The sequence below is a fragment of the Pogoniulus pusillus genome, unplaced genomic scaffold (assembly GCF_015220805.1).
Source record: "Pogoniulus pusillus isolate bPogPus1 unplaced genomic scaffold, bPogPus1.pri scaffold_94_arrow_ctg1, whole genome shotgun sequence".
Classification (NCBI taxonomy): domain Eukaryota; kingdom Metazoa; phylum Chordata; class Aves; order Piciformes; family Lybiidae; genus Pogoniulus; species Pogoniulus pusillus.
The window spans coordinates 107053-130230 of NW_026974735.1; the positions used below are offsets into that span (position 1 = coordinate 107053).

General features: G+C 57.2%; 3 protein-coding genes across 3 annotated transcripts; all 3 read right to left on the minus strand.

The window, feature by feature from the left end:
- Positions 1–305: 305 nt before the first annotated feature.
- LOC135174614 (zinc finger protein 721-like) lies at positions 306–4176 on the minus strand. The gene has a single exon (XM_064141949.1). The coding sequence runs from the start codon at positions 4090–4092 to the stop codon at positions 445–447; it is 3648 nt and encodes a 1215-aa protein (XP_063998019.1). The 5' UTR covers positions 4093–4176; the 3' UTR covers positions 306–444.
- Positions 4177–5302: 1126 nt separating this feature from the next.
- LOC135174601 (uncharacterized) lies at positions 5303–18249 on the minus strand. The gene is made up of 2 exons (XM_064141934.1): positions 13393–18249; positions 5303–11740 (listed from the first exon to the last, which is right to left on the minus strand). Exons 1-2 carry the CDS (start codon positions 18167–18169, stop codon positions 6327–6329), a joined length of 10191 nt encoding a protein of 3396 aa, XP_063998004.1. The 5' UTR covers positions 18170–18249; the 3' UTR covers positions 5303–6326.
- Positions 18250–20437: 2188 nt separating this feature from the next.
- Positions 20438–22859, minus strand: LOC135174618 (zinc finger protein 501-like). Its single transcript, XM_064141953.1, has one exon. It carries the CDS (start codon positions 22066–22068, stop codon positions 20614–20616), a length of 1455 nt encoding a protein of 484 aa, XP_063998023.1. The 5' UTR covers positions 22069–22859; the 3' UTR covers positions 20438–20613.
- Positions 22860–23178: the final 319 nt, after the last annotated feature.

Consider the following 23178-nt stretch of genomic DNA (forward strand, 5'->3'; position numbering starts at 1 on the left):
GCCCCAAGCACGCTGAGCCATAGATCTATTTCTGCTCCCTTACAGACTCCAGCAACCTACTCTAGGGGAAGGTCTCTTTGCCCATGGAGGAGGGGTTGGAACATGACCATCTGGAAGGTGCCTTCTAGCCCAAACCTGTCTGTGAGTTTATGACTTTGAGGAACTGAGGTAGCCGCTGGTAGGCAAAAGACCTTCAGGAGGCCTCCAGGTTCAGCTGCATTGGAAAGCAGCTTGGATGCAGCTTTTTGGTTTCTGGGGGGTAAATTTTGTCTGGATTGAGTTGGAAGAACTTGCAAGAGCCTTGGGAAGTCTTTTATTGGGATAGTTCCCTACTGCAGGCACAGTTTCCATGGAATCCCTGACTTGCAGCCACACGGGCAGTAGCTTTATCCCTGAGTGTACCAAGCTGGTGCTGATTCTGCTGAGGTTTGGTGATGGTGACAGTCATCTAACAGGGCTTATGGACACCACCTTGGGAACCAGCTGAGTCTCTGCAGGTGCTCCTTCTCCACTGTCTCTTTTTTTCTTCTCCTCCTTCTCTTCCTGCTGCACTGTAGTCTCAGGATGCCTCTGGCTCTGCTCATTCTGAGGCTCCATGCTGGGGGTCTCACCTTCACCCTGCTGCTCATTCTCTGCCTCTTCCTGCTGCTCCTGCTCCTCCTGGTGGCACTCAGAGAGGGGACCCTTGGAAGCTTTGCTGTCACTGTTCATCTTCTGGTACCTGCAGCTGCGCAGGTGCTTGCTCAGATCTCTCTTCTGCTGGAAGCTCATGCCACAGAAATCACATCTGTATGACTTCTCCCTGGTGTGGATGCGATGGTGACGGCTGCGGGCAGAGCTGGTGGTAAAGCTCTTGCCACAGTCAGCACAGCTGTATGGCTTCTCTCCGGTGTGTGTGCGACGGTGATTGCTGCAAGCAGAGCTGCTGGTAAAGCTCTTGCCACAGTCAGCACAGCTGTATGGCTTCTCCCCGGTGTGTGTGCGACGGTGATTGCTGCAAGCAGAGCTGCTGGTAAAGCTCTTGCCACAGTCAGCACAGCTGTATGGCTTCTCCCCGGTGTGGATGCGACGGTGATCGCTGAGAGTAGAGCTGCAGGCAAAGCTCTTGCCACAGTCACCGCATCTGTAGGGCTTCTCCCCAGTGTGGGTGCGACGGTGACGGCTGAGAGTAGAGCTGCAGGCAAAGCTCTTGCCACAGTCACCGCATCTGTATGGCGTCTCCCCGGTATGGATGTGACGGTGATAACTGAAAGCAGAGCTACTATTAAAGCTCTTGCCACAATCACCACAGCTGTATGGCTTCTCCCCAGCGTGGACGAAGCGATTGTGCTTCTCGAGTTCAAATCTGTAGAAAAAGCTCTTGCCGCAATCACTGCACCTGTAGGGCTTCTCCCCGGTGTGGATGTGACGGTGACGGCTGAGACCAGAGCTCCTGGCAAAGCTCTTGCCACAGTCACTGCATCTGTACGGCTTCTCCCCAGTGTGGATGGCGCAGTGACTCTTTAGCCGGGCAGTGGTGCTGAAGCGCTTGCCGCAGTCACTGCAGCTGTACTCCTTCTCGCTGGTGTGGCTGCGACGGTGAATTGTGAGAGCAGAGCTGCTGGTAAAGCTCTTGCCACAGTCACTGCAGCTGCACACCTTCTCGCGGGTGTGGGTGCGACAGTGAATTTTGAGAGCAGAGCTTCTGATGAAGCTCTTGCCACAGTCACCACAGCTGTAGGGCTTCTCCCCCGTGTGGATGCGACGGTGAATTCTGAGAGTAGAGCTGTTGGTGAAGCTCTTGCCACAGTCACTGCAGCTGTACGGCTTCTCCCCAGTGTGGATGCGATGGTGAATTTTGAGAGCAGAGCAACTGGTGAAACTCTTGCCACAGTCACTGCAGCTGTATGGCTTCTCCCCGGTGTGGATGCGGCGGTGAATTATGAGAGCAGAACTACTGGCAAAGCTCTTGCCACAATCACCGCAGCTGTAAGGCTTCTCCCCGGTGTGGACATGCCAGTGCTGGATTAGGGAAGTGCTCTTGGTGAAACTCTTGCCGCAGACACTGCAGGGGAACATCTTCCCTGAATGGATTTGGCGGTGCTGGCTGAGATGGGAACTGAAGGCACTCTTGCCGCGGTCACCACAGCTGTATGGCTTCTCCCCGGTGTGGATGCAACGGTGACGGCAGCAAGCAGAGCTGCTGAAAAAGCTCTTGCCACAGTCAGCACAGCTATATGGCTTCTCCCCAGTGTGTGTGCGACAGTGATTCCTGCAAGCAGAGCTGGTGGCAAAGCTCATGCCACAGTCAGCACAGCTGTAGGGCTTCTTCCCGGTGTGGATGCGACGGTGACGCCAGCAATCTGAGCGGCAGGCAAAGCTCTTTCCACAGTCAGCACAGCTGTATGGCTTCTCCCCGGTGTGAATGACATGATGACATCTGAGAGCAGAGCTGCTGGTAAAGCTCTTGCCACAGTCACCACAGCTGTATGGCTTCTCCCCAGTGTGGATGCGACGGTGAATGCTGCAAGCAGAGCTGGTGGTAAAGCTCTTGCCACAGTCAGCACAGCTATAGGGCTTCTCCCCAGTGTGGATGCGACGGTGATTGCTGCAAACAGAGCTGCGGGTAAAGCTCTTGCCACAGTCAGCACAGCTGTATGGCTTCTCCCCAGTGTGGATGCGACGGTGGTGGCTGCGAGCAGACCTGTTGGTAAAGCTCTCACCACAGTCAGCACATCTGTAGGGCCTCTCCCCGGTGTGGATGCGACGGTGATCGCTGAGAGTAGAGCTGCAGGCAAAGCTCTTGCCACAGTCACCGCAGCAGTAGGGCTTCTCCCCGGTGTGGGTGCGACAGTGACGGATGAGAGTAGAGCTGCAGGCAAAGCTCTTGCCACAGTCACCGCATCTGTATGGCGTCTCCCCGGTATGGATGTGATAGTGATAACTGAAAGCAGAGCTACTATTAAAGCTCTTGCCACAGTCACCACAGCTGTATGGCTTCTCCCCAGCGTGGACGAAGCGAATGTGTCGCCCGAGTTCAAATCTATAGAAAAAGCTCTTGCCGCAATCACTGCACCTGTAGGGCTTCTCCCCGGTGTGGATGCGACGGTGACGGCTCAGAGCAGTGCTGCTGGTAAAGCTCTTGCCACAGTCACTGCATCTGTATGGCCTCTCCCCGGTGTGGATGGCGCAGTGACTCTTTAGCCGGGCAGTGGTGCTGAAGCGCTTGCCGCAGTCACTGCAGCTGTACTCCTTCTCGCTGGTGTGGCTGTGACGGTGAATTGTGAGAGCAGAGCTGCTGGTAAAGCTCTTGCCACAATCACCGCAGCTGAAGGGCTTCTCCCCCGTGTGGATGCGACGGTGAATTCTGAGCGTACCGTTTCTGGCGAAGCTCTTGCCACAGTCACCACAGCTGTAGGGCTTCTCCCCCGTGTGGATGCGACGGTGAATTTTGAGCTCAGAGCTACTGGCAAAGCTCTTGCCACAATCACCGCAGCTGTACGGCTTCTCCCCGGTGTGGATGTGCCAGTGACGGATTAGAGCAGTGCTGCTGGTGAAACTCTTACCGCAGTCCCGGCAAGGGAACTTCCTCCCAGAATGTATCTGGCGGTGACGCCTGAGATAGGAACGGAAGGCAAAGCTCTTGCCACAGTCACCACACCTGTACGGCTTTTGCCCGGTGTGGATGTGACGGTGAATTCGGAGAGCAAAGCTGCTGGCAAAGCTCTTGCCACACTCACCACACACCACCCGAACCTTGGAGCCCAGCTGGGTGCCTCCCCGCTGCCGCCGCCGGAAGCCAGAGCGCCTCTGGCCGCAGTGGGTGCAGATGAAGCGCTGGGTGCCAGGCTGGGGGCACTGCTGCTTCCCTGGCTGCCAGCTGGGCGGGAGGCTCTGCCCGCACTCGGGGCAATGCTTGGCAGGCACAGAGAGGCCCGCGGCAGCTTCACCTTCACCTTCCTCCTGCTTCTCTTTCTCTTCCTCTGCCTCTTCCTCCTGATCCTTCTCCTGCTTGTCCTCCTTCGCCTTCTTTTCTGCTTGCTCCTCCTTCTTCTCTTCTTGCTGCACTTCTGTCTCGGGGTTGTTCTGGGCCAGCTCCTTCTTAGGCTCCATGCTGCGGTGTATCAATCCCCAGCCAGCCCCGGGACCCCAGTGCCCGCGCCCGCACCGGGACGGCAGCAGACTGCAGCCGCCCAACAATGGAGCCCGGAAGCTCCGAGACCGAGTTCTCGGCGCCACGCACGACACTGTCGCGATAGCTCCGATCCCAGCCTTGCTCCCTCCGCTCCGGGCCCCCGCTGCTTCCGTAACCAAAGGCTCGTTTCGGAGCTCTCCGTTGTAACGGGGATCGACGGCGCTGCGGCAGCTGCTGCCACGGGCGTTACCGGTGGCACTGCGGTTGCTGGCGGCACTGGAGTTAATGGTGGCACCGATGCCACTCCGTCAGGTTCAGGTCCCTGTGTCGGGGACCCGACACCTGGATGCGAGGCTGCAGGGGAGGACTCGCAAGAGGAGGACCTCACCCAACGGCAGCTCTGTCCCTCTCTGCGGCAGCTTTCCTCTCTCCCGCTCGGGCGCACGCCAGGGCAGGGGTGCAGCGCACGCACGCAGCTACAGGCAGGCAGCAGCATCCAGATGCAGGCAAAGCAAGAAGGACAGGAAGAGGCTACTCAGGGCAGGAAGGAGCTCCCCCTCTCCCAGTTCCAAGTTCCCATCCGGCCAGGCTGTCTCTCCTAAGCAGCTCTCTCATCAGTCTGCCCTAGTGTCACCCCTTGCCGCCAAGCCCTTGCCACCTGCCCTGGTTGGCCAGCAGAGAGCCTGCCTAAAGCAGGCTCCAGGGCGCTCAGATCTACCTCTGGCACCAGGGCTACAGCACCCGGCCCTGTCTCCAGCTCTTTCTGCCGCCCACGCACCAGGGCGCTCCAGGGTCTTATATCCCACCGGGGAATTCTCCCTGGTTCAGAGCCCTTTGAGCCCAAGGGGCCAAGTGCCAAGCTCCCTATACCAAACCAATCTCCCAATTGATAGCCCCAAGCACGCTGAGCCATAGATCTATTTCTGCTCCCTTACAGACTCCAGCAACCTGCTCTAGGGGAAGGTCTCCTTGCCCATGGAGGAGGGGTTGGAACAAGATGATCTGGAAAGTGCCTTCTAGCTCAAACCTGTCTGTGAGTTTATGACTTTAAGGAGCTGAGGTAGCTGCTGGTAGGGAAAGACCTTCAGGAGGCCTCCAGGTTCAGCTGCATTGGAAAGCAGCTTGGATGCAGCTTTTTGGTTTCTGGGGGGTAAATTTTGTCTGGATTGAGTTGGAAGAACTTGCAAGAGCCTTGGGAAGTCTTTTATTGGGATAGTTCCCTGCTGCAGGCACATTTTCCATGGAATCCCTGACTTGCAGCCACATGGAACAGTTGCTTTATCCCTGAGTGTACCAAGACAGTATTGGTGAGGATTGGTGTTGGTGACAATGGTGACATCATCAAACAGGGCTTATGGACACCACCTTGGCACCCAGCTGAGTCTGTTTAGGCACTCAGTCACATTGCACTTGTAATGGAAGCTCTTGCCACTGTCCAGCTGCTTCCCCGTGTGGACAGCTCAGGGTAAAGCTCCTGGCTATGCTCTTGCCATAGTCTCTGCAGCTCTACAGTTTCTCCCTGGTGTGGAGGAGGCAGTGAGAGCAGAGCTCTTGGTAAAGGTCTTGCCACAGTCACCACAGCTGTACGGCTAATCCATTGTGTAGATAGGACGATGATAGCTGAGACCAGAGCTCCTGGCAGAGCTCTTGCCACAGTCACCACAGCTGTACGGCTTCTCCACACGTGAATGTGACTGTGACAGCAGAGAGCAGAACTGGCGGTGAAGCTCTTGCCACAGACAAGCTGTGTGGCTTCTCCATGGTGTGGACATGTAAGAGACTGGTTACAGCAGTGCTTATGGCAAACCTCTTGCCACATTCAGCAGAGGGGAACTGCTTTGTCTCAGCAGATGTTTGACGGTGCTAGTGGAGAACAGACCTGCTGGCAAAGCTCTTGCCACACTCACTGAACAACCACAGCTTAGGGCCCAGCTGGGTGCCCTCTCACTGCCACCGCAGGAGGACGGATTGCCTCTGGCTGCAGTGGGCGCAGATGAAGCGCTGGATGCCAGGCTGGGGGCACTGCTGCTCCTGTGGCTGCCAGCCGTGTGGGATGCTCTGCCCGCCCTCGAGGCACTGCTCGTCTGGCAGAGGGCTCCGCGGCAGCTTTACCTTCACCTTCCTCCTGCAGCTCTTTCTCTTCCTCCTTCTCTTCCTCCTGCTTTTTCTCTTCCACCTCTATTTCTGCCTGCTCCTCCTCCTTCTCCACTTCCTATTTTTTCTCCTCCCTCTCTTCTTGCTTTATTTCAGTGTCAAATTTTCTCTGCTCCATCTCCTTCTGAGGCTCCATGCTGGGGGTCTCACCTTGATCCCAATGCTCATTCTCCTCCTCTGCCTCTTCCTCTTCCTCCTGCTCCTCCTGCTTAACTTCCTCCTGGTGACACTGGAAGAGGTGACCTCTGGAAGCTTTGCTCTCACTGTTCATCTTCTGGTACCTGCAGCTGTGCAGGTGCTTGCTCAGATCTCTGTTCTGTTGGAAGCTCACGCCACAGACACCGCAGCTGTACAGCTTCTCCCCGGCGTGGATGCAGTGGTGACAACTGAGATCTGAGCTGCTGGTAAAGCTCTTGTCGCATTCACTGCACAGGAACTTATTCTCAGCATGGATTTGGCGGTGCTGCCTGAGACCAGAGCTGCTGGCAAAGCCCTTGTTGCAGTCACCACATCTGTACAGCTTCTTCCCAATGTGGATGCGACGGTGATAGCTGAGAGCAGAGCTGCTGATAAAGTTCTTGCCACAGTCGCCACAGCTGTACGGCTTCTCCCCAGTATGGATGCGACGGTGACGGCTGAGATCAGAGCTGCTGCCAAAGCTCTTACCGCAGTCACCACAGATGTGCAGCTTCTTCCCAGTGTGGATACGACGGTGACGGCTGAGATCAGAGCCGGTGGTAAAGGTCTTGCCACAGTCACGGCATGGGAACTTACTGTTCTTAGCATGGATTTGGCGGTGCTGCCGGAGACCAGAGCTGCTGGCAAAGCTCTTGTTGCAGTCACCACATCTGTACAGCTTCTTCCCAATGTGGATGCGACGGTGATAGCTGAGAGCAGAGCTGCTGATAAAGTTCTTGCCACAGTCACCACAGTTGTACGGCTTCTCCCCGGTGTGGATGCGTCGGTGACGGCTGAGATCAGAGCTGCTGGCAAAGCTCTTGCCGCAGTCATCACAACAGTGCAGCTTCTTCCCAGTGTGGATGCGACGGTGACGGCTGAGATCAGAGCTGGTGGTAAAGCTCTTGCCACATTCACAGCAGTCATACAGCTTCTCCTTGTTGTGGAAGCGACGGTGGTAGCTGAGAGCAGAACTGCTGGAAAAACTTTTGCCGCAGTCACCACAGCTGTAGGGCCTCTCCCCAGTGTGGATGCGACAGTGGCGGCTGAGATCAGAGTTGCTGGTAAAGCTCTTGCCGCAGTCACCACAGCTGTACAGCTTCTTCCCAGTGTGGATGCGACGGTGACGGTTGAGATCAGAGCTTCTGTTAAAGCTCTTGCCACAATCACTACAGCCATATGGCTTCTCCCCGGTGTGGATTTGATGGTGACGGCTGAGATCAGAGCTCCTGATAAAACTCTTGCCGCAGTCACCACAGCTGTATGGCTTCTCGCCGGTGTGGAGACGACTGTGAGTTCTGAGAGCAGAGCTGCTGGTGAAGCTCTTGCCACAGTCACCACAGCTGTATGGCTTCGTGCCCATGTGGAGGCGACGGTGATACCTTAGAGTAGAGCTGTGGGTAAAGCACTTCCCACAGTCACCGCAGCTGTATGGCTTCTTGCCAATGTGGAGGCGATGGTGATATCTCAGAGTAGAGCTATGGGCAAAGCTCTTACCACACTCTCGGCAGCTGTATGGCTTCTCCCCAGTGTGGAGGCGACTGTGACTTCTGAGAGCAGAGTTCCTGCTAAAGCTCTTGCCACAGTCACTGCAGCTGTATGGCTTCTCCCCAGTGTGGATGCGATGGTGAACTTTGAGAGTAGAGTTGCAGGTGAAGCTTTTGCCACACACACCACAGCTGTAAGGCTTCTCCCCAGTGTGGACATGCCAGTGCTGGATTAGAGCAGTGCTGCTGGTGAAGCTCTTACTGCAGTCACTGCAGGGGAACTTCTTCTTCCCAGCATGGATTTGGCAGTGCTGGCTGAGACCAGCACTGCTGGCAAAGCTTTTGCCACATTCATCACAGCTAAACTGCAGCTTGGTACCCGGGTGAGTGCCTCCCTGCTGCTGCCAGGGGAGGTTGAATTGCTGCTGGCCACAGTGGGTGCAGATGAATCCCTTGCTGCCAGGCTGGGGGCAGAGCTGCTTCCCCATCTGCCAGCCAGGTGGGAGGCTCTGCCTGCACTCAGGGCACTGCAAGGCTGGCATAGATGGCTCCGCAACAGCTTCATCTTCACTTTCCTCCTGCTGCACTTTCACTTCCACCAACCCTTCCTCCTGATCCTCCTTCTGCTTCTCCTCTTCGTCCTCCTCTTTCTTCAGTTCCTTCTGATCTTCTTTCTCCTCCTCCTCCTGTTTCTGCTGCATTTCTGTCTTGGGGTGGCTCTGGCCCGTCTTCTTCTGAGGGTCTATGCTGTGGGTCTCACCTTGACCCTGCTGCTCATGCTCTGCCTCTTCCTGCTGCTTCTGCTCCTTCTGGTGGCACTCAGAGAGGGGACCTCTAGAAGCTTTGCTGTCACTGTTCATCTTCTGGTACCTGCAGCTGTGCAGGTGCTTGCTCAGATCTCTCCTCTGCCGGAAGCTCACGCCACAGATGCCACATATGTACGGGTTCTCTCTGGTGTGGATGCGACGATGACGGCTGAGATCAGAGCTGCTGGTAAAGCTCTTGCCACAGTCACTGCAGCCATATGGCCTCTCCCCAGTGTGGATGCGACGGTGATAAATGAGAGCAGAGCTGCTGGTAAAGCTTTTGCCGCATTCACCGCAGCTGTAGGGCCTCTCCCCGGTGTGGATGCGACGATGACGGCTGAGATCAGAGCTGCTGGTAAAGCTCTTGCCGCAATCACCACAGCCATATGGCTTCTCCCCGGTGTGGGTGCGACGGTGATAGCTGAGAGCAGAGTTGATGGTGAAGCTCTTGCCACAGTCATCACATCTGTATGGTTTCTCCCCTGTGTGAATGAGGCGACGGTGACAGCTCAGATCAGAGCTGCTGGTAAAGCTCTTGCTGCAGTCAATGCAGTTGTACAGCTTTTCCCCAGTATGGAGGCGACGGTGACGGACGAGAGTAGAGCTGATGGTGAAGCTCTTGCCGCAGTCATCGCATCTGTAGGGCTTCTCCCCGGTGTGAATGAGGCGGTGCTGGTTCAGAGTAAAGCTCCTGGTGAAGCTCTTGCCACAGTCACTGCAGCTGTAGGGCTTCTCCCCAGTGTGGAGGCGACGGTGAGAGGTGAGAGTAGAGCTGATGGTGAAGGTCTTGCCGCAGACGTCACATCTGTAGGGCTTCTCCCCTGTGTGAATAAGCCGACGATGACAGCTCAGATCAGAACTGCTGGTAAAGCTCTTGCCACAGTCGCTGCACCTGTACAGCTTTTCCCCTCTATGGAGGCGACGGTGATAGCTGAGACCAGAGCTGCTGGTAAATCTCTTGCCACAGTCACCACAGCAGAAAGGCTTCTCCCCGGTGTGGAGGCGACGGTGACGGCTGAGTGTAGAGCTGATGGTGAAGCTCTTGCCACAGTCATCGCACCTGTAGGGTTTCTCCCCAGTGTGAATGAGGCGGTGCTGATTCAGAGTAAAGCTCCTGGTGAAGCTCTTGCCGCAGTCACTGCAGCTGTAGGGCTTCTCCCCAGTGTGGAGGCGACGGTGATAGCTGAGGGTAGAGCTGTAGAGAAAGCTCTTGCCACAATCATCGCACCTGTAGGGCTTCTCCCCGGAGTGGATAAAGCGGTGATGGCTCAGAGTAAAGCTTCTAGTAAAGCTCTTGCCACAGTCACTGCAGCTGTAGGGCTTATCCCCCGTGTGGATGGTGCAGTGCCACTTCAGCTGATACATGCTGGTGAAGCTTTTGCCACAGTCACCGCAGCTGTACAGATTCTTCCTTGTGTGGAGGCGACGGTGATAGCTGAGAGCAGAGCTGCTGGTAAAGCTCTTGCCACAGTCGCGGCAGCAGAAAGGCTTCTCCCCCGTGTGGACATGCCAGTGTTGGATTAGAGCAGTGCTGTTGGTGAAGCTCTTGCCACAGTCACTGCAGGGGAACTTCTTCCCAGCATGGATTTGGCGGTGCTGGCTGAGACCAGAGCTGCTGGTAAAGCTCTTGCCACAGTCATTGCATCTGTACAGCTTCTCCCCGGTGTGGACCCGACGGTGCCGTCTGAGATCAGAGCTGCTGGTGAAGCTCTTGCCGCAGTCACCACAGCTGTAGGGCTTCTCCCCAGTATGGGTGCGACGGTGATAGCTGAGAGCATAGCTGCTGGTAAAGCTTTTGCCGCATTCACCGCAGCTGTACAGCTTCTTCCCGGTGTGGGTGCGATGGTGACGGCTCATAGCAGAGCTGCTGGTAACGCTCTCACCGCATTCACCACGGGGAAACTTCTTCCCAGTATGGGTTTGGCGATGCAGGCTGAAAGCAGAGCTGCTGGCATAGCTCTTGCCACAGACACCACAAATGTGTGGCTTCTGCCCAGTGTGGGTGGCTCGGTGACAGCTGAGAGCAGACCAGCGGGCAAAGCTCTTGCCACAGACACCACAGCTGTAGGGCTTCTCCGTGGTGTGGACATGCAAGTGATGGATTAGAGCAGTGCTGTTGGTGAAGCTCTTCCCACAGTCACGGCAGGGGAATTGCTTTGTCTCAGCATGTGTTAGCCGATGCCGGCTGAGACCAGATCTGCTGGCAAAGTTCTTTCCACACACACCACAGCTATATGGCTTCTCCCCGGTGTGGACGTGCCAGTGCTCAAGGAGAGCACAGCTGTTGGTGAAGCTCTTGCCACAGTCAACACAGGGGAATTGCTTCTTCTCAGCATGGATTTGGCGGTGTCGGCTGAGACCAGACGTGCTGGCAAAGCTCTTGCCACACTCACCGCAGACTGGCCGCAGCTTGGGGCCCAGCTGGGTACCTTCCCGCTGCCACCGCAGAAGGCCGGAGCGCCTCTGGCCGCAGTGGGTGCAGATGAAGCGCTGGGTGCCAGGCTGGGGGCACTGCTGCTTCCCCGGCTGCCAGCTGGGCGGGAGGCTCTGCCCGCACTCGGGGCACCACTCAGCAGGCACACAGGGGTCCGCGGCAGCTTTACCTTCACCTTCCCGCTGCTGCTCTTTCTCTTCCTCCGCCTCTTCCTCCAGATCCTCCTCCTGCTTCTCTGCCTCTTCCTTCTCTGCTTTATTTCCGTCCTCCTTTTCCTCCACTTTCTCCTCCTCTGCCTCCTCCTTGATCTGGTGTCGGCTGTGGCCCAGCTGATTCTGAGGCTCCATTTTGGGGGTCTCAGTCCTCTGGCAGTCCCGGGTCCCCACTGCCCGCGGCCGGACGGGGCGGGCGGGAGCCTGGGGCCGCCCAACAATGGAGCCCGGAAGCTGCAAGGACGAGATCTCGGCGCCGCTCTCGGCGCTGTCGAGATAGCTCCGATCCCCGCCCTCCTCTCTCAGCTCCGGTCCCCCATTGCATCCATAAACAAAGGCAGGTTTGGGAGCGTTGCCTGGCAACAGGGAGGTACAGCTCCTGCGGCAGCCTTACTGCTGCCACCGGCGGTACTGCTGCCACCGATGCTACTGACGTCACTGAGGACTGTGCTGCTTCTCCAGCACGTTCAGGTCCTTGTGTTGGGAGCCCCCACCCCCTCCCCCGCTGGGCACAGGACTGCAGGGGAGGACTCGCAAGAGAAAGATCTCACACAAGGGCAGCTGTGTCCCGCTCTGCGGCAGCTTTTCTCTCTGTCAGGTGCAGGTACAAAAGGCTGAGGCTCCTTAGGGTGGGTAGTAGGCAGGCAGTGCAGGCACAACAGGCTGAGGCTCCTTAGGGTGGGTAGTAGGCAGGCAGTGCAGGCACAACAGGCTGAGGCTCCTTAGGGTGGGTAGTAGGCAGGCAGTGCAGGCACAACAGGCTGAGGCTCCTTAGGGTGGGTAGTAGGCAGGCAGTGCAGGCACAACAGGCTGAGGCTCCTTAGGGTGGGTAGTAGGCAGGCAGTGCAGGCACAACAGGCTGAGGCTCCTTAGGGTAGGTAGTAGGCAGGCAGTGCAGGTACCACAGCCTGAGGCTCCTTAGGGTGAGTAGGCAGGCAGTGCAGGTACCACAGCCTGGGGCTCCTTAGGGTGGGTAGTAGGCAGGCAGTGCAGGTACCACAGCCTGGGGCTCCTTAGGGTGGGTAGTAACCTCCCCTTTTCCCGGCAGCCCCTTCTCAAGCAGTTGTTCCAAGCAGCTCTCTACGCAGCCTTAGTGTCACCCCTTGCCGCCAAGCAGTTGCCACCTGCCCTGGTTGGCCAGCAGAGGGAGCGCCTAAAGCAAGCCTCAGGGCTTGCAGATCTGCCTCTGCCTGGAGGTGTTTTTGTCTCACGCACCACCAGGGGGTCCCAGAGTCTTAGGTCCCACCAAGGGATTCTCCCTGGTTCAAAGCCCTTTGTCTGAGCCCAAGGGGCCAAGTGCCAAGCTCCCTGTACCAAACGAATCTCCCAAATGACATCCCCAACCACGCTGAGCCAGGGATCTATTTCTGCTCCCTTACAGATTCAAGCAGCCTGCTCTACGGGAAGGTTTCCTTGCCCATGGAGGAGGAGTTGGAACAAGATGATCTGGAAGGTCCCTTCTAACCCAAACCCGTCTGTGAGTTTGAGGAGCTGAGGTGAGTAATGGTGGGGAAAGAGCTCCAGGAGGGCTCCAGGTTCAGCTGCATTTGAAAGCAGCTTGGATGCAGCTTTTTGGTTTCTGGGGGGGGGGGGGGGGGGGTAAATTTTGTGTGGATTGAGTTGGAAGAACTTGCAAGAGGCTTGGAAAAAATCTTTTATTGGGATTGTTCCCTGCTGCAGGCACATTTCCCATGGAATCCCTGACTTGCAGCCACATGGAACAGTTGCTTTATCCCTGAGTGTACTAAGCCAGTCCTGGTGTTGGTGAGGTTTGGTGATGGTGATCATGGTGACATCATCTACCAGGGCTTATGCAGGCCACACTGCCACCCAGCTGAGTTTCTGCAGGTGCTTATTCAGGTTGCACTTCTATGAGATGCTCTTGCCATGGTTTACCACAGCTATACAACTTCTCCCCGGTGCGGATGGCACAGTGATACCAGAGAGAGAGAGGATCTGCTGGCAAAGCTCTTACCACATTCACCACACCGGAATGGCTACTAAGTGCCATGGACAATGCGGTGCTTGGTGAGAGCAAATCTGTGGGCAAAGCTCTTGCCACAGTCACCGCAGCTGTATGGCTTCTCCCCGGTGTGGACGCGACGGTGACGTCTGAGTGCCGAGCTGTGGACAAAGCTCTTGCCGCAGTCACCGCAGCTGTACGGCATCTCCCCGGTGTGGAGGCGGAGGTGATACTTCAGACTGGTACTGTAGGCAAAGCTCTTGCCACAGACACCGCAGCCATATGGCTTCTCACCGGTATGGACGTTGCAGTGCTCAAGGAGAGATGAGCTGCTGGCAAAGCTCTTGCCACACTCATCACAGCGCAAGCGCAGCTTGGGGCCCAGCTGGGTGCATCCTTCCTGCTGAGAAAGGAGGTTGAACTGCTGCTGGCCACAGTGGGTGCAGATGAAGCCCTGGGTGCCGGGCAGGGGGGACTGCTGCTTCCTCAGCTGCCAGCCTGGCAGGAGGCTCTGCCCACACTCAGGGCACTGCTCAGCTGGCACAGTGGGATCCACAACAGCTTTACCTTCACCTTCCTCCTGCTGCTCCTTCCCTTCCCCTTCCTCCTGACTCTCCTCCTGCTTCTCCTCCTTCACCTCCTTTTCTGCCTGCTCCTTCTCCACTGTCTCTTTTTTCTCCTCCTCCTTCTCTTCCTGCTGCACTGCAGTCTCAGGATGCCTCTGGCTCAGCTCATTCTGAGGCTCCATGCTGGGGGTCTCACCTTCACCCTGCTGCTCATTCTCTGCCTCTTCCTGCTGCTCCTGCTCCTCCTGGTGGCACTCAGAGAGGGGACCCTTGGAAGCTTTGCTGTCACTGTTCATCTTCTGGTACCTGCAGCTGCGCAGGTGCTTGCTCAGATCTCTGTTCTGCCGGAAGCTCACGCCACAGACACCACAGCTGTACAGCTTCTCCCCGGTGTGGGTGAGGCAGTGATAGCTCAGAGCAGAGCTGCTGGTAAAGCTATTGCCACAGTCACTACATTTGTACAGCTTCTCCCTGTTATGGCTGCGACGGTGATAGCTCAGAGCAGAGCTGCTGGTGAAGCTCTTGCCACAGTCGCCACATCTGTAGGGCTTCTCCCCAGTGTGGATGCGACGGTGACAGCTGAGATCAGAGCTGCTGGTAAAGCTCTTGCCACAGTCAGCACAGCTGTAGGGCTTCTCCCCGGTGTGGAGGCGGCGGTGACAGCTGAGAGTAGACCTGTGCAGAAAGCTCTTGCCGCAGTCATCACATCTGTATGGTTTCTCCCCGGTGTGGATGCGACGGTGATGGCTCAGACCAGAGCTCCTGGTAAAGCTCTTGCCACAGTCACTGCAGCTGTAGGGCTTCTCCCCGGTGTGAATAGCGCAGTGCCTTTTTAGCTGGGAAGCTGTGGTGAAACTCTTGCCACATTCACTGCAGCTGTGCAGGTTCTCTCTGGTGTGGATGCGACGGTGATCGCTGAGAGCAGAGCTGCTGGTAAAGGTCCTGCCACAGTCACCACAGTGGAAAGGCTTCTCCCCGGTGTGGATGAGGCAGTGATGGTTAAGTTTGAAGCGGCTGGCAAAGCTCTTCCCACATTCATTGCAGTGGTACTGCTCCTCTGTGGTGTGGAGGCGACGGTGACGGCTGAGAGCAGAACTCTTGGTGTAGCTCTTACCACAGTCACCACAGCTGTATGGCTTCTCCTTGGTGTGGGTGATGCAGTGACTGTAAAGTTCAAAAGTGGTGGTGAAGCTCTTACCACAGTCACCACAGCTGTGCAGCTTCTCCCCGGTGTGGTGGCGACGGTGATATCTCAGAGTAGAGCTGTGGGCAAACTTCTTGCCACAGTCACCACAGCTGTATGGCTTCTCCCCGGTGTGGAGGCGACGGTGACTCTTGAGAGCAGAGTTGTTGGTGAAGCTCTTGCCACAGTCACCACAGCAGAAAGGCTTCTTGCCAGTGTGGATGCGACGGTGACGGCTGAGAGTTGAACTGCAGGTGAAGCTCTTGCCACAGTCACCGCAGCTGAACGGCTTCTCCCCCGTGTGGAGGCGTCGGTGACTTCTGAACGCAGAGCTGTACGTGAAGCTCTTGCCACAGTCTCCACAGCTGTAGGGCTTCTCCCCAGTGTGGAGACGACGGTGACTTGAGAGAGCAGGCCTGTTGGTAAAGCTCTTGCCACAGTCACCGCAGCTGTATGGCTTCTCCCCAGTGTGGATGCGACGGTGACTTCTGAGAACAGAGCTGCTGGTGAAGCCCTTGCCACAGTCACCGCAGGTGTATGGCTTCTCCCCAGTGTGGAGACAACAGTGAATTCTGAACACAGAGCTGTATGTGAAGCTCTTGCCACAGTCACCACAGCTGTAGGGCTTCTCCCCAGTGTGGATGCGACGATGAATTCTGAGAGTAGAGCTGCTGGTGAAGCTCTTGCCACAGCTGTCACAGTGGAAGGGCTTCTCCCCAGTGTGGATGTGACTGTGACTGCTGAGGGCAGATCTGCTCGCGAATCTCTTGCCACAGTCACCACAGCTGTAAGGTTTCTCTCCAGTGTGGACGATGCAGTGAATATAAAGTTGTAAAGTGGTGGTGAAGCTCTTGCCACAGTCACCACAGCTGTATGGCTTCTCCCCGGTGTGAAGGAGACGGTGAGAGCTCAGAGAAGAGCTGTGGGCAAAGCTCTTGCCACAGTCACCACAGAGGAAGGGCTTCTCCCCGGTGTGGATGTGACTGTGACTTCTGAGAGCAGAGTTGTTGGTGAACCTCTTGCCACAGTCACCACAGCTGTAGGGCTTCTCCCCAGTGTGGATGCGACAATGAATTCTGAGAGTAGAGCTGCTGGTGAAGCTCTTGCCACAGCTATCACAGTGGAAGGGCTTCTCCCCAGTGTGGATGTGACTGTGACTGCTGAGGGCAGATCTGCTCGCGAATCTCTTGCCACAGTCACCACAGCTGTAAGGTTTCTCCCCAGTGTGGACGCGACGATGATTTCTGAGAGTAGAGCTGTAGGTGAAGCTCTTGCCACAGACACCGCAGCTGTAAGGCTTCTCCCCGGTGTGGACGTGCCAATGCTGGATCAGAGCCGTGCTGTTGGTGAAACTCTTGCCGCAGTCAACACAGGGGAACTTCTTCCCAGCATGGATTTGGCGGTGCTGCCTGAGCCCAGTGCTGCCGGCAAAGCTCTTGCCACATTCACTACAGCTGTACAGCTTCTCCCCGGTGTGGATGCGACGGTGACGGCTGAGATCAGAGCTGCTGGTAAAACTCTTGCCACAGTCACTGCAGTTGTAGGGCTTCTCCCCGGTGTGTGTGCGACTGTGGTAGCTCAGAGCATAGCTGGTGGTAAAGCTCTTGCCGCAGTCACCGCAGCTGTACGGCTTCTTCCCGGTGTGGATGCGACGGTGACAGCTTAGAGCATAGCTGCTGGTAAAGCTCTTGCCACATTCACCGCAGCGATATGGCTTCTCCCCGGTGTGGATGCGATGGTGACGGCTGAGATCATAGCTGCTGGCAAAGCTCTTGCCACATTCACCGCAGCCATAGGGCTTCACCCCGGTGTGGATGCGATGGTGACGGCTGAGAGCAGAGCCGCTGGTAAAGCTCTTGCCACACTCACTGCAGTTGTGTGGCTTCTCCCCAGTGTGGATGTTCTGGTGGTTAAGGAGAGCAGAGCTGTTGGTGAAGCTCTTGCCACAGCTACTGCAGGGGAACTTCTTTACAGCATGGGTTTGGCGATGCAGGCTGAGAGCATAACTGTTGGCAAAGGTCTTGCCGCAGTCATTGCAGCTGTACAGTGGCCCCCTGGAGTCGCTGGGATGGTGCCTCTTTAGATGGTAAGTGGTGGTGAAGCTCTTGCCACAATCACCACAGCTGTTCACCATCTCCCCAGTGTGGCTATGATAGTGACAGCTCAGAGCAGAGCTCTGGGCAAAGCTCTTGCCAGAGTCACCACAGTGGAACAACTTCTCCCTGATGTGGATGAGGCAGTGACGGTTAAGGTTGAAATGGTTGGTGAAGCTCTTGCCGCAGACACCACAGCTGTGCAGCTTCTGGCCAGTGTGGATGGCTCGGTGACAGGTGAGAGCAGACCAGTGGGCAAAGCTCTTGCCACAGACACCACAGCCATATGGCTTCTCCCTGGTGTGGAGGCGACGGTGACAGTTAAGGTGGTAACTTCTGGCAAAGCTCTTGCCACATACATCACAGGTGTGAGGCTTCTCCCCGGTGTGGACATGGTAGTGCTCAATTAGAGCAGCGCTGGTGGTGAAGCTCTTGCCACACTCACGGCAGGGGAACGGTTTCTTCCCAGCATGTGTTTGCCGGTGCCAGCTAAGAACAGAGCTGCTGGCAAAGCTCTTGCCACAGACACCACAGCTGTAGGGCTTCTCCCCAGTGTGAAAGTGACGGTGCCGGCTGAGACCATACTTGCTGGCAAAGCTCTTGCCACACTGACCGTACTCCAGCCGCAGCTTGGGGCCCAGCTGGGTACCTTCCCGCTGCCACCGCAGGAGGCCGGAGCGCCTCTGGCCGCAGTGGCTGCAGATGAAGCGCTGGGTGCCAGGCTGGGGGCACTGCTGCTTCCCCGGCTGACAGCCGGGCGGGAGGCTCTGCCCGCACTCGGGGCACTGCTCGCCTGGCACACAGGGGTCTGCGGCAGCTTTACCTTCACCTTCCTCCTGCTTCTCTTTCTCTTCCTCCGCCTCTTCCTCCTGATCCTCCTCCTCCTCCTTCACCTCCTTCAATACCTGCTCCTCCTCCTTCGCTTCCTGCTGCATTTCTGTCTCGGGCAGCCTCTGGCCCAGATCCTTCTGAGGCTTCATTCTTGGGGGGGAGGTCTCAATTCGCTGACAGCCCCAGGTCCCGAGTGCCCGCGGCCGGACGGGGCGGGCAGGAGCCTGGAACCACCTCACAATGGAGCCCGGAAACTGCAAGGCCGAGATCCCGGCGCCGCTCACGACTCTATCGCGATAGCTCCGATCCCCGCCCTCCTCTGCCAGCTCTGGACTCCCACTGCTTCCATGTGCAAAGGCTCATTTGGGAGCTCTGCCTGGTAACGAGGAGCGACGGCGCTGCGGCAGCTGCTGCCGCTGGTGTGATTGGTGGCACAGATGCCACACCAGCAGGTTCAGGTCCTTGTGCTGGGAGTCCCACAGATGGACACGGGACTGCAGGGGAGGTCTCGGAAGAGGAGGACCTCACACAAGGGCAGCTCTGTCCCTTTGCTGTCACAATGTCAGGAGCACGCAGGTAGGACAGGCAGAGGCTCTTCAAGGCAGACAGGAACCTCCTCCTCTCCCAGCAGACACTTCTCAAGCAGTTGTTCCAAGCAGCCCCACCCCCCCCCCCCCGGCTGTCCTAAGCAGCTCTCTCATCAGTCAGCTCTAGTGTCACTCCTTGCCGGCAAGCAGTTGCCACCTGCCCTGGTTGGCCAGCAGAGGGAGCGCCTAGAGCAAACCTCAGGGTTTGCAGATCTGCCTCTGGCTCCCAGCCTGAGAACAGGCCCCTGGATCCAGGTGTTTCGGCCGCCCACACCACCAGGGGGTCCCAGGGTCTTATGTGCCACCAGGGGATTCTCCCTGGTTCAAAGCCCTTTGAGCCCAAGGGGCCAAGTGCCAAGCCCCCTGTACCAAACAACTGCCCCAATTGATAGCCCCAACCACGCTGAGCCAGAGATCTATTTCTGCTCCCTTACAGCAGAGCAACCTGCTCTAGGGGAAGGTCTTCTTGCCCATGCAGGAGGGGTTGGAACAAGACGCTCTGGAAGGTCCCTTCTAACCCAAACCTGTCTGTGAGTCTGAGGAGCTGAGGTGGCTGCTAGTAGGGAAGACCTTCAGGAGGGCTCCAGGTTCTGCTGCAGTCAAAAGCAGCTTGGATGCAGCTTTTTGGTTTCTGGGGAGGGGGAATTTGTGTGGATTGAGTTGGAAGAACTTGCAAGAGCCTTGGAAAGTCTTTTATTGGGATTGTTCCCTGCTGCAGGCACAATTTCCATGGAATCCCTGACTTGCAGCCACATGGAACAGTTGATTTACCCCTGAGCGTACCAAGCCAGTGCTGGTGAGGTTTGGTGATGGTGATGATGGTGACATCATCCCGCAGGGCTTATGGAGACCACCTTGGGACCGAGCACATCTTAGAAGTGCCAGGCCAGTCGTGACACTGCTCTGCCCTCTGAATCCCATCCCCCAAATGAGGCACATGTCACGGCTTGTCTGGCAATGGCACAGCAGCGACTGGTGTTACTGGTGCAGCCTCACTGCATCCCAGGACAGCAAAACCTGTCATAGGTGAGGCAGCATCACAGGCAGGAGACTCTGGCACCTGTGTGGTGAGAAGGGGCTCATGGTTGCTGGGCAATTCCTGGTGGCACTGGGAGTGGGGACCCTTGGGAGCTTTGGTGCTGCTCTTCATTTTTTGGCGCCTGAGGCTGTGCAGGTGCTTGGTTAGTGTGGTGTTCCGCCGGAAGCCCTTGCCGCAGTCACCACTTCTGTACAGCTTCTCCCTGGTGTGGATGCAATGGTGATATCTCAGAGCAAAGCTGCTGGTAAAGCTCATGCCACAGCCACCACAGCTGTATGGCTCCCCTGCTACGTGGCTGTGATGGTGGTATCTCAGATTAGATCCGTTGTTAAAGCTCCTGCCGCAGTCACCGCAGCTGTACGGCTTCTCCCCGGTGTGGAGGCAATGGTGACGGCTTAGACTAGAGCTGCTGGTGAAGCTCTTGCCACAGTCACTGCAGCTTCTCCCTGGTGTGGAGGCGAAGGTGAATTTGGAGATCAGAGCTGCCAGAGTCACCACAATGGAAGGATTTCTCCCCAGTGAAGGTAGCTGTGATGTGTGAGAGCAGAGTAGGTGAAGGTCTTTCCACAGGCACTGCAGCTGTGTGACTTCTCCCCGGTGTGGACCTCGTGGTGCTGGATTAGAGCAGTGCTGCTGGTGAAGCTCTTGCCACAGTCACTGCAGTGGTACTGCTTCTTCCCAGCATGGGTTTGGCAGTGCTGGCTGAGGCCAGACCTGCTGGCAAAGCTTTTGCCACACTCACCACAGGCCAATCTGAAGTCAGGGGTGGAAGAACTTCACAGGCGGGAGACTCTGGCAACACTGTTGTGAGGAGGGGCCCATGGCTGCTGGGCACATGCTGGGGGCACTGAGAGTGAGGACCCTTGGAAGCTTTGCTGCTGCTCTTCATCCTCTGGTGGCTGCTCATGCACTGCTTGGTCAGATCAGTGTTCTGCCAGAAGGTCTTGCCAGAGTCACCTCATTTGTACTACTTCTCCCCGGTGTGGTTGCGACGGTGATAGCTCAGACCTGAGCTGCTGAAAAAGCTCTTGCTGCAGACTCCACAGCTGTAGGGCTTCTCCCCGGTGTGGACGCGACGGTGACGGCTGAGGTCATAGCTGCTGGTGAAGCTCTTGGCGCAGTCACCGCAGTTGTAGGGCTTCTCCCCCGTGTGGATGCGAAGGTGATACCTCAATTTAGAGCTCCTGGTGAAGCTCTTGCCACAGTCACCACAGCTGTAGGGCTTCTCCCCCGTGTGGAGGCGACAGTGATACTTCAGACCAGAGCTGCTGGTAAAGCTCTTGCCACAGTCACTGCAGCTGTAGGGCTTCTCCCCCGTGTGGAGGCGTCGGTGAGAGCTGAGAGTAGAGTTACTGGTAAAGCTCTTGCCACAGTCACCACAGCTGTAGGGCTTCTCCCCCGTGTGGAGGCGACGATGATTTCTGAGATCAGAGCTACTGGCGAAGCTCTTGCCACAGTCACCGCAGCTGTAAGGCTTCTCCCCGGTATGGACGTGCCAGTGCTGGATTAGAGCAGTGCTACTGGTGAAGCTCTTGCCACAGTCACTGCAGGGAAACCTCTTCCCAGAATGGATTTGGCAGTGCCGGCTGAGAACAGAGCTGCTGGCAAAGCTCTTGCCACACTCGCCACAGCTGTACGGCTTCTCCCCGGTGTGAATGCGACGGTGATAGCAGAGAGCATAACTGGTGGCAAAGCTCTTGCCACAGACACCACAGCTGTAGGGCTTCTCCCTGGTGTGGACGTGCAAGTGATGGATCAGAGCAGTGCTGTTGGTGAAGCTCTTCCCACAGTCACGGCAGGGGAACTGCTTTGTCTCAGCATGCGTTTGCCGGTGCTGGCGGAGACCAGACCTGCTGGCGAAGCTTTTGCCACAAGCACCGCAGCTGTAAGGCTTCTCCCCGCTGTGGACGTGCCAGTGCTGAAGGAGATCACAGCTGTTGGTGAAGCTCTTGCCACAGTCAACACAGGGAAACTGCTTCTTCCCAGCATGGATTTGACTGTGCTGCCTGAGACTAGAGCTGCTGGCAAAGCTCTTGCCACACTCACCGCACTCCAACCGCAGCTTGGGGCCCGGCTGGGTACCTCCCTGCTGCCGCCGGAGGAGGCTGGAGCGCCTCTGGCCGCAGTGGGTGCAGATGAAGCGCTGGGTGCCAGGCTGGGGGCACTGCTGCTTCCCCGGCTGCCAGCCGGGCGGGAGGCTCTGCCCGCACTCAGGGCACTGCTCGGCTGGCACACTGGGGTCCGCGGCAGCTTTACCTTCACCTTCTTCCTGCTGCTGTTTCTCCGCCTCTTCCTCCTGATCGTCCACCTCCTTCTCCTCCATCTCTTTGCCTACTTGCTCCTCCTCCTTCTCTTCCTGCTGCATTTGTGTCTCAGGGCTGTTCTGGACCAGCTCCCCCTGACGCGTCACGCTGGGGTGCATCAATCTGCTGACAGCCCTGGGACTCGAGTGCCCGCGGCCGGACGGGGCGGACAGGAGACTGGAGCCGCCCAACGATGGAGCCCGGAAGCTACAGGACCGAGATCCCGACCCCGTTCTCGGCACTGTCGCGATAGCTCAGATCCCCGCCCTGCTCTCTCAGCTCCAGGCCCCCGCTGCTTCCATAAACAAAGGCTCGTCGGGGAGCTCTGCCTGGTAACGTGGAGCGACGGCGCTGCGGCAGCTGCTGCCGCTGGTGTTACTGCTGGCACCAGGTTCATCGTAGCACCGATGCCACACCAGCAGGTTCAGGTCCTTGTGTTGGGAGCCCCACAGATGGACACGGGACTGCAGGGGAGATCTCGGAAGAGGAGGACCTGACACAAGGGCAGCTCTGTCCCTCCCTGCGGCAGCTTTTCTCTCTCCATGTCAGGAGCACGCAGGCAGGCAGCGCAGGTAGGACAGGCAGCGGCTCCTCAGGGCAGACAGGAACCTCCCCCTCTCCCAGCAGACACTTCTCAAGCAGTTGTTCCAAGCAGCCTCCCCCCCCTAGGCTCTCTGTCCTAAGCAGCTCTCTAATTAGGCTGGCCTAGTGTCAGCCCTTGCCGGCAAGCAGTTGCCACCTGCCCTGATTGGCCAGCAGAGGGAGCGCCTACTCAGGGCTTCCAGATCTACCTCCGGTTCCCGACCGGAGAACCGAGCCATGGCTCCAAGTGTTTCTGCCGCCTACACCACCAGGGGGTCCCAGGGTCTTAAATCTCCCTGGTTCAAAGCCCTTTGAGCCCAAGGGTCCAAGTGCCAAGCCGCCTGTACCGAAGGAATCTCCCAGTTGATAGCCCCAACCACGCTGAGCCAGAGATCTATTTCTGCTCCCATACAGACTCGAGCATCCTGCCCTCGGGGAAGGTCTCCTTGCCCATGCAGGAGGGGTTGGAACAAGACGATCTGGAAGGTCCCTACTAACCCAAACCTGTCTGTGAGTCTGAGGAGCTGAGGTGGCTGCTGGTGGGGAACGAGCTTCAGGAGGGCTCCAGGTTCTGCTGCAGTCGACAGCAGCTTGGATGCAGCTTTTTGGTTTCTGGGGGGGTTAAATTTTGTCTGCATTGAGTTGGA

What these genes read in the sequence shown, in the direction of transcription:
- LOC135174614 (XM_064141949.1), bottom strand. Translation starts at nt 4,092, where the DNA reads ATGGAGCCTAAGAAGGAGCTGGCCCAGAACAACCCCGAGACAGAAGTG.
- LOC135174601 (XM_064141934.1), bottom strand. Translation starts at nt 18,169, where the DNA reads ATGAAGCCTCAGAAGGATCTGGGCCAGAGGCTGCCCGAGACAGAAATG. An exon ending in CAAGCACCGCATTGTCCATG is followed by an intron (nt 11,741 to 13,392) that starts GCACTTAGTAGC and finishes CCCTGTTGCCAG; the next exon opens with GCAACGCTCCCAAACCTGCC.
- LOC135174618 (XM_064141953.1), bottom strand. Translation starts at nt 22,068, where the DNA reads ATGCACCCCAGCGTGACGCGTCAGGGGGAGCTGGTCCAGAACAGCCCT.